Genomic DNA, 14,456 nt, shown 5'->3' with positions numbered 1-14,456 from the left:
TACAATGCTCTTGTGTTTAGTAGATAGAGATCAATCCAACCTGTAGTCGGGGGGGGGGGGGGGGATTCTTTTGGGAAAGCCTGGGGAGAGCTATAGTGACTGCTCTTATTTAAAGCACCTTCCTCACACACCAATAGCTGCCAGACTGAATCAGGGATTTACAGGAAGCAAACTCTACCTCCTCAGCAGTTACTCCCAACAAAAGAAGAGACAGGAAGGAGGGATGCCAGCTCTCCACCTGAGAGATGTAAGAACAAGCATTGTTTGCCACAGTAATGCCACTGCGATGCCTGAATGCACACACAAGTATTTGCTCACAACACAGAATTTGGCAGCTCATTTTGTTTTAGAAGGTCTTTATAAATTGAAGTTGTCAAGTCTAAATTTACACTGCAAATTCCCCACCCCCCCCCCCACTATTTTCATGAAGAAAATCTTAGTCAGTTTGGACTGGGAGTACAACAGATGCCATTATGTGCCACAATTACCAGATTTGAAACATTTACATCATTACATTTAGATTTAGCAGATGCTTTTATTTCAAACATGCACCTCAGAGAAAAGTGTATTACCTCCAAGTATTCAAAACAAGTAACATTAAATGTTGACACAAAATAGGCTGTGGTGATGTTTTGCTTTGGTTGTTACTGCAATCCAACTAACAGATAAAAGGTGCTTATTTTATTGAAGAATGGTATCATTCAAGTAAGGAGGTCTATGAACATAAAACATGACAATAACTAGCAGTAAAGTTAAGAGGTGTAAGACAACACCAGGTGATAATTTATGTGCTATATTTCATTTTTGAAGTTACATTTACACTTATTCAGCAGATGCTAAAATGACATACATCTCATAGAAAATGCAATGTGTACATTAGCAGGAGAAGAGACTTAGATACAGCAGTGATTCTAAAGTAGTTTGGTTCACATGGTGGAAGTAATGTTCATCACGCAAGTATTCAATTCAGTTTATTTTACTGAGCACTCTTCTCACCAGTGACACAGAGCGCTTTAACACAGGCGTAAGATAAGAAAAACATACAAAGAAGACAGTAGACTAATGGCTACCATAAAAAAAGTACTTTTATACAGCTATAACTATAATATAAGTGTGCCTACTGGCCACTGGGGAAAGGAACAAAAACTCCCAACTGAAGGCTGAGGGAGAAAAAACCTCTGCAGGGTCCACAGGCCAGTGGTTGCCCACCCCTCCTCATTCTGGAGTAACAATTTAATTTGTAAACCAGTTTAACAAGTAATAATGATATTGTTGCTATAGTATCTTGGATCCCAAGCTCAGCATAGAACGCCTCGTTCATCACAGCAGTTGGCCATCATCCTCAGAGTGTCACGCGGAACACAGGGAGGGAGCCGGGATGGTTGAACCCAAGTGCAGCGTTGTTTGTCCGGAGATGAGGACAGTTTCTGATGTCGGGGACAGGCGAAGGGTCGGTGGATCGGCGGTCAGGGTCAGCGCGAAGATCCATGGACGACGTCGGGAGACTTAGCGAAGGGTCGGTCGAACGGCGAACAGGAACGAAGATCCGCGGTCACGGAGCGCCAAAAACCAGAGGCCGTGAACGAAGTGTTCGGGGGTCCCTGACGAGATCCCCCAGGGGTACGGGAGCCGAAGAGGGTCTTTATAAGGTGAGTGATTACTCGTGCGTTAGTGCGGAGTCAGGTGTTGTTGCTTGTGCTGTGGGCGTGGGACGTGACACTCAGTTAGCATGGGATTCATTTGTCACCACCAGCCAGCCTCCTCAAGTCTTATATAGCGAGGCAATGCTCAACAAGAAGAAAGAACAGAGTAAATGTCTTACTTAAGTTAATTTATTACGCATTTTTCTAGACTAATGGTGTTAAAAAACACCAAGGCAAGTGGAATTACCTCTCGAGGTGGAATACCTGAGTGAATATGTTACATGTAACAACAACTTTATCTGAATCATGTCGATGATTCCTAATCACTTTTTTCTTCATAGATTTAAACGTTTACATCACACGAGTAGCTGCGTGAAGGTTTATTCGTTATTTAGGTACGATCTATAGTTATAGTGCATGAATATTTACACATTACATGTATGTGCTTAAGAGATCATGGGTGAAGTGAGTCCGAAAGAGGTGAGTTTTAAGACAGGGATTCAGCATTTCTGAGTGAGAGGAGGAGGTCGTTCACCACACATCGGAGCCAGAAGAACCGAGAACCTTCGTGCTTTTTGCAATTATACTGAGTCCATAGAACACCATAGGTGGAAAGCTGTGTCAAACACGACCAAGGGTAAAAAAGGAGGAGCTCGGCGACCAAATGTGAAAGTGAAAGCTTTCCGAAAGTGTCCGGAAGAGCTGCAGACCAACCGAACCCAGACAGAGGGACCACTGATCTGATGCTAAAGTGTCATTAAGAGCAACACTTGATAGACATAGTTAATAATTTGTAGCAGCAGCAATGTCAAAAACGGCCGTGATCAAAACTAGCAAGGTCAACTGTGCCAAGGTAAGTGCGCTCGGTGCGCGCCTCGTCGACGGACCTCACTTCAGTCGTGTGCGTTCATTTTTATTTATGTACTCGTAGCAGACGTGTTTCTCGAAAGAAAAAAATAATAGAAGACGTGCAGCCACAATTTTGAAGTTACCTGAATTTTTTCAGAAAGTGAAAGTAAATATTTCTAAATATAACGTACTATAGTATAGAAAACGAAATTCTTCTTAGGTTGTGATTCTGCATGATCTGATGGCTCAGAAAATATGTTTGCGTAAGAACGTGTTACAGGGATTATGAACAACTGGCTTTGGAGTTATGTCGCTGAGATATGAAAGGGCATTGATTGCGTGTTTATTGTACACACGATGGTGGTCAAGTGAAGTGATGCGTGCAGCCAACACATGTGACTTCAACTGAGATGTAGTTAAACACTGAAATTCGGTGAAACAGCAGATGTTCATCTGGTTGCAGGCCGTGTATAATTTTGCGTAATGGTGTTTTAAGACATAGTCAAAAAAGCCTCGTCATTGTGTGAAGGCTGGAGCCATATTCCCACTGAAATCGAAAGTAAATGTAACATGTTGCTGGTATTCCCCAGTAAAATGTATGCTTCTCATCATGACCATTTCTTAACCGACTCGGTAGGCGTGTGAACCGTAGTATTTTTTTTTTCTTTCATTTAGCTGACATTTTCCTCCGAAATTATTTGTTAGGCTTTTTGTGTGCAATTATTTACCCATTTACACCTGGGACATTTCGTTGTTGGTACTTTCTCACGGCCGGGAAGAGAGACTCTAGAGCCTCGCGGAGAGGGGGCTTAAGCCTAGCCCTAATGTTGACGAGGTCCAAGGAGATGCCAAAGTTTAAATTGTAGGGATTGTAACATGGGTCCTTTGGCAATTCTAGCCATGATGATTCCTGCTGCTTGCAGTATTTTTTTTGTTTATTTTCACAGTTGCTTTCCTTCTGGAGCACTCCCTTTAGTCATTTTGATTTATAGCTTGCATACTTAATGTATGCACTCAGCTCAGGCTGCATAATGCAAAAGAAACTGAAAAACTCCAACAAAGCTGTGGATAAAGTTTTAAAAAGTAGGTAACGCACACAAAGCCTGGGGCGATGCTTGTTCATACACCTGGATTAATACATTGTAATACCCAGTCTAAATGCTCTGTATGAATGGATGACTTAGTATTGTGGTTAAGGCTTTGCAGTCTCAGGGCCTTGATCGAATCTCCCTTCAGTACTTTAGTACCCTTGAGAAAGGTACTTACCCTGAACTGGTGCATTAAAAGTACCCATTTAATGACATTTAAATGGGTATGTAACTGTGAACAGGTTCTACAAATCTTAAGTTACATGTTTTATAATAAACATATTAATAGTTGTGTATTCTTTTCAAGTAGCATTGCTGTCTCACAGAATTTGGATTATGAAAATGTGGGTTTGATCTGCACTCCATCTGTATGGACTTTGCATATTCTCCCCATGTCTGTATTTTGTTTCCTTTGCATGCTCTGGTTTCCTTCTGGTGAACTGCTGATGCTAAATTATCCTTAGTGTGTGAATGACTGAGTGAGAATGTGCACGTGTGGCTGCAATGGATTGGTATCCGATCCAGGGTGTTCCCCACAAACCTTGTGCCCTATTATTTCAGGATAGGTTCCAGTTCACCACAACCCTGCTTAGGACAAGCGGTTATTGAAGTTGGATAGATGGGCGTCTTTTTTTTGCATAACATGAATTTGTTGATCCTCTTTCATATCACTTTACAGGCCATTCTATGGGTTATGACATTTAGTGGCTACACCAACAAGAGAAATAATCAAAAGATGGCACATCTGTTCATATGATATGGCTGAAAGAATATTGTTTAAACCCCCAATCTAATGCTTTTTTTTGTCTCCTAGGTTGAAAAGTTCCGCGAGTTTGTGTTTCAGCAGGTACGTCTCTGTCTTCAAGATGTGTGTTTATAAATCTTTTGGGAAATTAACAATATTTTTTTACAAGTGTATTTTAAATCTTTTATTTCTGCTTTCTTTTTAGGGGTTCATGCACTGAAGGTGCTAGAACTCTTTCAATTTATGTGTCACAGTGATAAAAAATAGCAGACAAAAAGTATTCATATTTACCACAAAACCTGGTTCATGTAAAGTAAAAAATGTAATCATCATTTTGGGCACAAAATTATTGTGAGCTTCCTAAAAAACTGTGCCCTTATGTTTGGCAAGATTGTGCACTGGTGAGCTTAGATGGTGGTGTATGTAGAATACTCAGTTCTGCTGTGCACGTTGCAGGCAGAGGACTTATTCTCAAATCAAATTCCCTTGAAGATCATACAGCTGGACAATTTCTTAAAGGTAATGTTCTGCTGATCCAATTGAAGTGTGTGTGTGTCAATAAATAAACTTTTCAGTGTGTCCCTCTTCAGTGCGGCTTTGCACTTTTGGTGACATGGACATTCCTTACTGACAATATTTAAACTCACCTTACCTTATATCACTCTCACCGTAGTTTCATGAGCATGCTTTTACTGATATGATGTATATTTTTCAAACGCTTCTCCTTGATCCAAAGTATGTAGCATAACACTAAACAAATGTGAAGGTTAAACATTTAAAAAATGAGGAAAACTTGCACAGAAGGACAATGTTACAAAAATTATAATAACCTGTTTTCTTATGTTATTCTTCCTATTAACTTAATGATATTGTATGCTGGCCTTCAGTCCATCACCCAACATAATTATCAGAATTCATCATTATTTTTTGTCCTGTTATGATTGCATTTAATGAAGTATATACTCTCATCTAATTGTGTCTTTTTCTCATAGGAACCTGACTTTAATGTCACAGATCTATCCTTACTCCATGCCCCCCTAGATATTCCAATCCCAGACCCCCCCACCCCTGAAGATGAGGTAATTATTATTTTAGTCATTCACATGCTAAGGCTGGGGGGGCACGGTGGCACAGTGGGTTTGTCCTGTGCCTGCTTTCTGGGGTTCGAGTCCTGCTTGGGGTGCCTTGTGACAGACTGGCATCACATCCTGGGTGTGTCCCCTCCCCCTCCAGCCTTGCACCCTGTGTTGCCGGGTTAGGCTCTGGTTTGCCACGACCCTGCTTTGGACAAGCAGTTTCAGTCTGTGTGTGTGTGTGTGTGTGTGTGTGTGTGTGCTAAGGCTACTAAGCCAACTAAGCCAGAGTGCTTCCCATTGTGACATATCCAGCTGCCACATAATTTACTTTAACGTTAATTTTGCACCTATCTGGAATACCCACTATTCTCGAATGTTAAAATAAGCCCACTTACTTCAAAGGAGATGGAAACTGACAAGAATGAAGAGGATGAGAAGAAAAAGAAGAAAGGTTAGAGTCTGACACTCAGTCACACACCTTTTCCTTGCTTCTTTCCTAACTGTCATCAGTGCAATAGTGGGTAAAGGATTCAGTTTTCATTCTCACTGTATCCCTATACACCAAGCCAACTAAATGTGCACTATGGACATTTCTAAAAAATAATCTTGAAAAATCTGGAAAGCATATTTTGTTTGGCATAACACTCCAGTGTATTTGATGCAGATGGAACCCATATTTGAGTAAAAATAGAAGTCACTGGGAGAGCCAGAACTCAGGATTTCTTATACTTTGAGATCTTCTCGTGGCCTTCTTACATTTCTGGAAACATAGACTCTTAGCTGGGTTGTTATATATTGCTTTACTTCTTGTTGAGCAGCTCCAAAGTGTGGATACATTGGGGGCAATGAGAAGATGATGAAGTTGCTGAACAGGGTGAAGCCAGAGATCCGAGATTTGAAGGAAACCTGCATTTTGGTGAGTTTTCTGGCTTTACACCCCATTTGTCCCCTCCCGTGTGTCACTGTTTTCCTCCTGTAGTAATATTGACCATCCCCTGTGACTTAATTCTTCATCCCTTGGTTATACATCCACACTGTTACAGGGACATTCCTATTAAATAACTTGCATAACCCTGTCAAAAGTGTTTTGTTCTTATATAAATACACACTTCCTGTGTAAGAGAAGAAGCCCATACTGTGTCAAGGTGACACCAAAGACAAATTAATCTAGAACATGACAGCATAATATATAAAATACCTAATTTATGTGTAAACTATCGATAGTTTTTTTTTTACAAATAAACAAAGAAGATAATGCTGTGAAAGGCACTCTCTGATCCTTCAAATGGAAGCAGTTATTACAGGAGAGATTAGACCTCAGTGAACCACCTGTAAGTGTTTGCTGCTGTTGAGCCTGTTTTAAAATCATTTTATCATTGCATTGGATATTCCCACACAAACTCACAAGTTGTGACACTGCGATCCTTTTTTTTTTTTTTTTTTTTTTTATTTTTACTCCCCAGGTGGCCTGCTGGATTCAGCATTTGATCCCAAAGATAGAGGATGGCAATGACTTTGGAGTTGCAATCCAGGTATTTTCAAGTATATCCATCTAAAAATACTCAAAGAAGAGGAAATTTAAAAAAAAAATTATCTCATCTGTGTCCCCTTTTCTTGTGCAGGGCCCCCATTAGCTCTGATGGGTGATGAGATTTAAAATTACTTCATACAGTAAATGTCATTGGAAAATAGGAACTTCTTGGGTGGTGTCCTTCAATGTCTTTAATTTTCAGGAGAAAATTCTTGAAAGAATTACAGCAGTGAAAACAAAGTTGGAGGGCTTTCAGACCAACATCAACAAGTGAGTGTAAAGTCCTTGCAATCATGAGCTGTCTCTCTCATATCTGGTTTTCACGCTGCAGTTTAACACCCACAGGTTTCAATAACTAAGAGCTGAAATTTATTTCCTGCTATTACATCAATAATCTGTCCCTTTAGGTATTTTTCAGAGAGAGGTGATGCTGTGGCCAAAGCATCCAAAGATACCCATGTGGTCAGTCCCATATTTAACTTCCATTGATTGTTATGGCAGTTATACTTATAGCCTGAATATACAAATAGTGTACAGGGCTCTAAGCTCTTACTGTGTATCCTGAGTATGTGTGTATCCTTGTGTTTAATTTTGCAGAACTTCTGAACTGTTTCTATTTATCATATGACTGATACCTGTGTTAGCGTCAGTGGTTTGCTCATATTGCTATACAGGCACTTAAAAGTTTCTAATTTCCCACCTCCCTTGTCCGCACATTAATCAGATGGACTACCGCTCACTGGTCCATGAGAAGGATGAGGCGGCCTACTCTGAGATCCGAGTGGTGGTGCTGGACATCCGTGGCTTCTACGTGAGTGACAACATGTTGAGGAAAATCCTTGTATTGATGGGGCCAGGGGCAGAATTCAATGTTTGTAGTGAAATATTTGTCCATTACCTTTTGCATAAAGGGCCACATTGTGGCTTTTGAAATGGGGAAAAATTAATGAAAAGCAAAGTGATGCCTCCAGCAAAATTCACCTGCAGGCTCCATTTAATTACCAACCCTGGCTTTTCCAAATTTTGATAAGCATGGCATCTGCCTTTTTTCGTGTTTGCTTTTATCACTAAAATTCCACTGAATTTTTTCTTTAAGAATCCGAGGACAGAGTTTAGCAGGGTATTTTTAGAAGTTTCAGATTTGCTTTACTGAATTTGTGACTGTGGTATCATTAAATATGTTACTTTCCTTTCTACATGGCTGTGTCTCTGCACTAGATATGCATGTGTGACCTATTACACTTAACAAATTAGGTACATGTAATGGAGGGTGTATGATAGGTTCAGAGATGAATACATTTGGATAAAAATAACTTTGGCTCAATAGGCATTGGAGATCTGTGGGCACTGTGTGTGGTCTGTTGGTAAAGGTTTGTGAGCTGGCATTTTATTTTAAGATTTTTCCAATTTATTATTTTTCAGGCAGAGCTGTATGACATTATCAGCAAGAATCAGGACAAAGTGACAAACCCGAAAGGCGAAGAGAAACCCTCTATGTACTGATGAATGGGAGCTATGGAGAATGGATGGGGAAGGGGGAGTGGCACATGTCTGCACTTCTCTTCCCTCTGTCAAACCATCTTTAGCAGCAATACCAGTTTACTTCACATTAAAGAAAAAAGAAGCAAAGGACAGTGTGGCATGTTGATTTCCTAGTACATTTTTGTGTGTCTGGTGTCTGGTTTCATCTCAATAAAGCATTGATTTTAAAGGGTTCTCAAGGAGTATTGGTCTATTATAACAAATCATAACTTATCAGCATCATTACCACCTGTATCCAGCTGTCCTTTGTCACCTTTTTTAATTGCTATAACAATGGAACCATTAGCCACAAGTATTAGACAACACTCAGACATTTACATTTATTTATTTAGCAGACACTTTTCTCCACAGTGACTTCCAATGAACTCTATGTACTAGTGTTATCAGCCCACACACCTTATTCACCAAGGTGACTTACGCTGCTAGATACACTACTTACACTGGGTCACTCATCCATACATCAGTGGAACACACTCTTTCTGTCACTCACACACTATGGGTGAACCTGAACAGCATGTCTTTGGACTGTGGGAGGAAACCCACGGAGACACGGGGAGAACATGCAAATTCCACACAGACTGAGTGGGGATCGAACCCATGTCCTCTCACACCACCCAGGCACTGTGAGATAGCAGGGCTACTTGCTGTGTCACCATGCCACCCCTATCATAGTAAATGGCTGTCCAAAGCAGATGCAACAGATGATATCCTTCTATACAGAACCAGAAAACTCTGTTCCACCATTGCTACATTTACTTGAAACATTCAGTTCATTTTCAGGGTTCACAGTGAACCGGGAAAAAACGTAAGTTCTATCCTGAATGTATCGTCTGACAGCACACCTGTGTGTTGTGTATCATGTAACATGTATTGCTTAGTTGCACCTGCTGACATTGTAGAACATTTAATTTGCTCGAAATGCGTGACAAATAATGACTTGGTGTGGAAGGTCTGCGATTTAGAAGAGCGCATTAAGAATTTGATTTCTATATGAGAAACGGATAGTTAGTTGGACTTGGTGTGTCCTGATGCCTCCGTAGTGTCGAACTCGGCGTTGACACTTACAGGCCCCAGTACAGCTAATGAGAAGCTAGGTACCCCAGAGCGCTCTCACAGCGACTGGGTTACGGTTCGGAGTAAGAAGTCGAATAAAGTGAAGCTTAAGCTATGGGTTCCTGGTTCGGGTTCTCCTGTCCAAACCCAAAATAGACTTTCGGCTCTAAGCAGTTCACCTATTTTTATAATAAGAATAATAATAATAATAATAATAATACTAATAATACTAATAATACTAATAATAATAATAATGTGATCATTTTGGGGGATTCGGCTATCCGAAATGTTAAGGTTCGGGGGCCTGGGAATCGAAGTGTAAAGGTGAAGTGTTTCCCACGTGCACGTGTCCGACATGGAGGCTCGTGTCAGTTCTCTGGCCGATAACGCCATATCGACTATGGTGCATGTTGGTGGTAATGATATTCGTTTTCAACAGTCTGCGGTATTAAAGAGCAGCTTTATTTCTATGTGTAATAAGGCCAGAAGGAAATGTCGTAATTTAATAGTGTCTGGTCCTTTACCTAGACTTTTCATGGGGGACATATTGTACAGTAGACTAGTGTCCTTTAACACGTGGTTGGAGACGTGGTGCCGCTCTAATCGTATATCATTTGTTAGTAACGGGGAAGCTTTCTGGGAAAGGCCCAGGTTTTTCACGCGTGTTGGTGTACACCTCAGCTGGAGGGGTTCGTTTGTTCTGCCCCAGAACTTGGCCTGCAAGATGCAGGACTGACTAAGCCATGGGTCGTCTCCTTTAGTAGCTGTGCATGATGGTTCTGTTACTCGTTCTGATATCAGTGGTCATTTCTCATGTGATGGGGTTTCTTGTGCTGTGTCCAGTGTGGGCCTCAAAACATTAAATAAAAGCATTAAGTGCAGCCAAAACATACAAACGATTATAAGGCCACGACATTTAACTAGACTAGTGATAGGAGCGCTTGCACCAGAAACCTAAAATAGGTTAAAACAAACATTCTCAACTTACCACCGAGGCCAAACTGTAATATAAAATGCTGTCTGTGAAATATTCATTCACTAACAACTAAAGCTGTCCTTGTAAACGACTTAATATTAAGTTACAAGTCAGATCTTTTCTTTCTTACTGAAACCTGGCTCGGTGAGTCCGATGCAATTCTGCTAATAGAAGCCGCTCCAGACGGATGTGATTATTTCCATAAATCTTGTTCTGTACGTCGTGGAGGTGGAGTCGGCATTCTTTTCAATAATAGATTACAAATAACACAGAGAAATCGTTATAATATCACCTCATTTGAAGTTCTGCAACTAGATTTCAGCTCAAAACCCAATATAATTATGTTCCTTATCTATCGTCCTGGGTCGTACTCCTCTTTTCTCGAAGCATTTAGCAACTTCATAACCGATTCATTAATCATGACAAAAGAATCCTGATGGGTGATTTCAATATTCATATCAAGTTTCAAGTTTATTGTCATAGATACAAGTACCACGTACATTGTAATGATGATGTATTATGGTGGAGAACGAGGGGTTGCCCCCCCCCCCCCCCCCCCCGGTCCCCTCTCTCTCTGTCAAAGAGGTAGGACTCAAACCATCTGAGTTCCGCACCTTTGATCCCAAGCTGGTTAAGAGAGGAGAGTAGAATCCGGTGATTTATGGTGTCGAATGCTGCAGACAGATCGAGGAGGATGAGGACCGAGGAGAGGGAGGCAGCTCTAGCAGCTTAGAGAGCATCAGATACCGCCAGAAGGGCGGTCTCAGTGGAGTGACCAACTTTGAAACCAGACTGATAACCATCAAGGAGATGGTTCCAGGTGAGGAAATCGGACAGTTGATCACAAGCTGCCTGCTCAAGGGTTTTGGACAGGAAGGAGAGGAGAGAGACTGGTCTGTAATTTTCAACCAGATTGGGGTCCAGGGAGGATTTTTTTAACAGAGGTGAAATTAGAGCAGTTTTGAAGGCAGCTGGGAAACAGCCAGAGGAGAGTGAGGAGTTGATGATAGAAGAGATGAAGGAGGAAAGTTGCAGGGAAATGTTCTGAAGGAGTGATGAAGGGACCGGATCAAGCGAGCAGGTGGTGGCTCTGCGCGATATCAGGAGGTCAGCGACCTCAGATTCAGAGAGCAGCTTGCTATTTATTGCAATAGCAATAAATAATGGTAACAGTAGTAACAATATGCCAGTCAACAGTCAGAGAACTCAGAACGAGAGAATGAGAATGAGAAGGCTTAAAGTGGCAGTGTAATTTACCAATGTGCTTGGGTGGAGCAGTCCAACTCTAGTTATTAAAGGTGGCACATTGGTTAGTGTTGTATACTCTTACAGCAGTGGGGTAAAAGCTGTTCTTGTACCTAGCTGTGTGGGTTCGAATAGACTGAAGTCATTTTGCAAATGGTAGGGAAGAGAAGAGTGCCCATGCCGGGTGACTATGGTCTCTCGTGATGCGCATCGTCTTTATGAGGCAGCGTGTGGTGTAGGTGTCCTGGACTACTGGTGGCTGTTGGCCGATAATTCCCTGAGCCATTTTGACCACCCTCTGTAGGGCTTTCTTGTCCTGTATGGAGCAGCTGCCACCCCAGGATGTAATACACCCTGTGAGGACGGACTCCACAGCAGACCTGCAGAAAGTGGTGAAGACTGTAGTGGACATCCTGGCTTTCTTCAGACGCCTGAGGAAGTGAAGGCATTGATGGGCCTTTTTGATGGTTGATGCTGTGTGCTCAGTCCATGTGAGTTTGGCAATGAGGGTGACCCCGAGGAATTTGAAGCTGTTGACCCTCTCTACAATGTCCTCTCCTATGTAGATGGGTGCCTGAACCGTATCCTGTTTCCTGAAGTCAATCACCAGCTCCTTAGTTTTACTGACATTGAGAGACAGGTTGTTGTCCTGGCACCACTCTCCCAGGACCCTCACTTCCTCTCTGTAGGCTGTCTCATCGTTGTTGGTGATCAGACCCATAATGGTGGTATCATCAGGAAACTTTATGATGGTGTTGGAGCTGTGACTAGCCACACAGTCATGTGTGAACAGGGAGTATAGCACTGGGCTCAGGATGCTTCCCTGTGGAATGCCAGTGTTGAGGATCAGTGGGGAGGAGGTATTACTGCCAATCTGCACACGCTGGGGTCTGTTGGTGAGGAAATCCAGGATCCAATTGCATAATGTGGCACTCAGTCCCAGCCCTAGTAGTTTCTGGATCTTGGTAGGGATGACAGTCTTAAATGCTGAGCTATAGTCTACAAACATAGCACTTGCATAGCAGTTTTTATTATCCAGGTGAGACAATGGTGTGAAGTGTGTGTCTTCAGTAAATCTGTTGTGGCGGTAGGCAAACTGCAGTGGGTCCAGAGTGCCTGGGATGGTGTCCTTAATGTGTCCCAGCAACAGCCTCTCAAAGCATTTCATTGCAATGGGGGTCAGTGCCACCAGGCGATAGTCATTAAGGCAGCTCACTTTGTTCTTCTTAGGAACGGGGATAATGGTGGTGTTCTTGAAACAAGTGGGTACAGCTGAGCTTTTTAAGGAGGTGTTAAATATGTCCGTGAAGACAGTAGCCAGTTGCTCACTGCATGTTTTTAAACTTTGCCCTGAAATTCCGTCCGGACAAGCAGCTTTGCGGATGTTGACACCGCTAAAAGTTTTTCTCACTTGTGCCACAGAGACGGTGAGACTGGCGTTATCATTTACTGTGGGAATTCGCAGTGGGGGGTCTTTGTTCTCGAACTCTAAGCGGCCATAAAACGCATTCAGTTCATCACGGAGAGAGAGAGAGAGAGAGAGAGAGAGAGAGAGAGAGAGAGAGAGAGAGAGATGTCATCGGATACTCTCACTAATAGTTTTACGTCTCTCCTAAACTCCGTCGGTTTTACTCAAGTTGTTACCAGTCCTACTCATTCCATACGCTCGATCTTGTCATAACCTACGGCGTAGATGTCCATCATGTTAATATTATCCCTTTAAACGAGGCTATTTCTGATCATCATTTATTAACCTTTGACCTGCTGGTGCCGTCTGACAATAGTAAGACTAAAATCGTGCGGCATATTGATGAAAATACTAGTTAAAATTGTTTATCATATTAGAAGCTTGAATTTTGGAACGAGAGCAGATATTGATCAAATCATGGCTTTAGATTATAATTCGGTGGTAAAATTCACCCTCTGCGGCTCCACCAAAAACTAAACTTATTCTAACTGTAAGAAACTCACCATGCAATAAAGTCAGAATGTCGTAAATTAGAGCGTAAATGGCGTTCAACTAAACTAAACGTTTATTATGTAGCCTGGTCCGATTGTCTCAAAAAATATAAAAAAGCACTTTTTCATGTCAGATCCAAATACTATGCAAAGCTAATTGATGAAAATCACAAGAACCCTCGCTTCCTGTTTAATACCATCGCTTACTTAACTGGTAAACACAAAGATAAACAATGTATTTCTGCCACCATTACTAATGATGAATTTATGTCGTTTTTCAGTAATAAAATAGAGAATATCCGCAAATCCATAGTGCCCTCTAGTTCGGTTTTAGCTAGCATAAGCGCTTCAGACGATAATATTAGTTGTCCGCACCATCTCAGTAGCTTTGAATGGCTGTGTTCCAAAAAGCTTTTAAAATCGCTGTTATTAGACCCCTAAAGAAATCAGATCTGGATTGCTATAACCCATGTAATTATAGACCGATCTCCAATCTACCAGACAGACAGACAGACATTTGCAGAACCGCTTGTCCCTTACGGGGTCACGGGGAACCGGAGCCTACCCGGCAACACAGGGCGTAAGGCCGGAGGGGGAAGGGGACACACCCAGGACGGGACGCCAGTCCGCCGCAAGGCACCCCAAGCGGGACTTGAACCCCAGACCCACCGAAGAGCAGGACTGCGGTCCAACCCACTGCGCCACCGCACCCCCACTCCAATCTACCATTTTTATCCAAAATTCTAGAA

At 42.0% G+C, this 14,456-nt stretch overlaps 1 protein-coding gene across 1 annotated transcript; it reads left to right on the top strand.

Moving 5' to 3' along the window:
• The first annotated feature begins 2,199 nt into the window (after positions 1 to 2,199).
• Positions 2,200 to 8,744, top strand: psme2 (proteasome activator subunit 2). The gene is made up of 11 exons (XM_018733972.1): positions 2,200 to 2,496; positions 4,395 to 4,427; positions 4,782 to 4,844; positions 5,318 to 5,404; positions 5,804 to 5,852; positions 6,220 to 6,317; positions 6,865 to 6,933; positions 7,135 to 7,202; positions 7,340 to 7,394; positions 7,657 to 7,743; positions 8,355 to 8,744. Exons 1-11 carry the CDS (start codon positions 2,449 to 2,451, stop codon positions 8,433 to 8,435), a joined length of 738 nt encoding a protein of 245 aa, XP_018589488.1. The 5' UTR covers positions 2,200 to 2,448; the 3' UTR covers positions 8,436 to 8,744.
• The last annotated feature ends 5,712 nt before the right edge of the window (positions 8,745 to 14,456 follow it).

This window comes from Scleropages formosus, chromosome 17 (genome assembly GCF_900964775.1).
Source record: "Scleropages formosus chromosome 17, fSclFor1.1, whole genome shotgun sequence".
Taxonomy (NCBI): Eukaryota; Metazoa; Chordata; class Actinopteri; order Osteoglossiformes; family Osteoglossidae; genus Scleropages; species Scleropages formosus.
This window is presented reverse-complemented; position numbering and strand designations above follow the sequence as displayed.

Coding starts and splice junctions, on each gene's coding strand:
- psme2 (XM_018733972.1), top strand. CDS start 2,449: ATGTCAAAAACGGCCGTGATCAAAACTAGCAAGGTCAACTGTGCCAAG. Junction 7,203..7,339: donor TTTCAGACCAACATCAACAA/GTGAGTGTAAAG, acceptor CTGTCCCTTTAG/GTATTTTTCAGAGAGAGGTG. Junction 7,395..7,656: donor CATCCAAAGATACCCATGTG/GTCAGTCCCATA, acceptor CACATTAATCAG/ATGGACTACCGCTCACTGGT.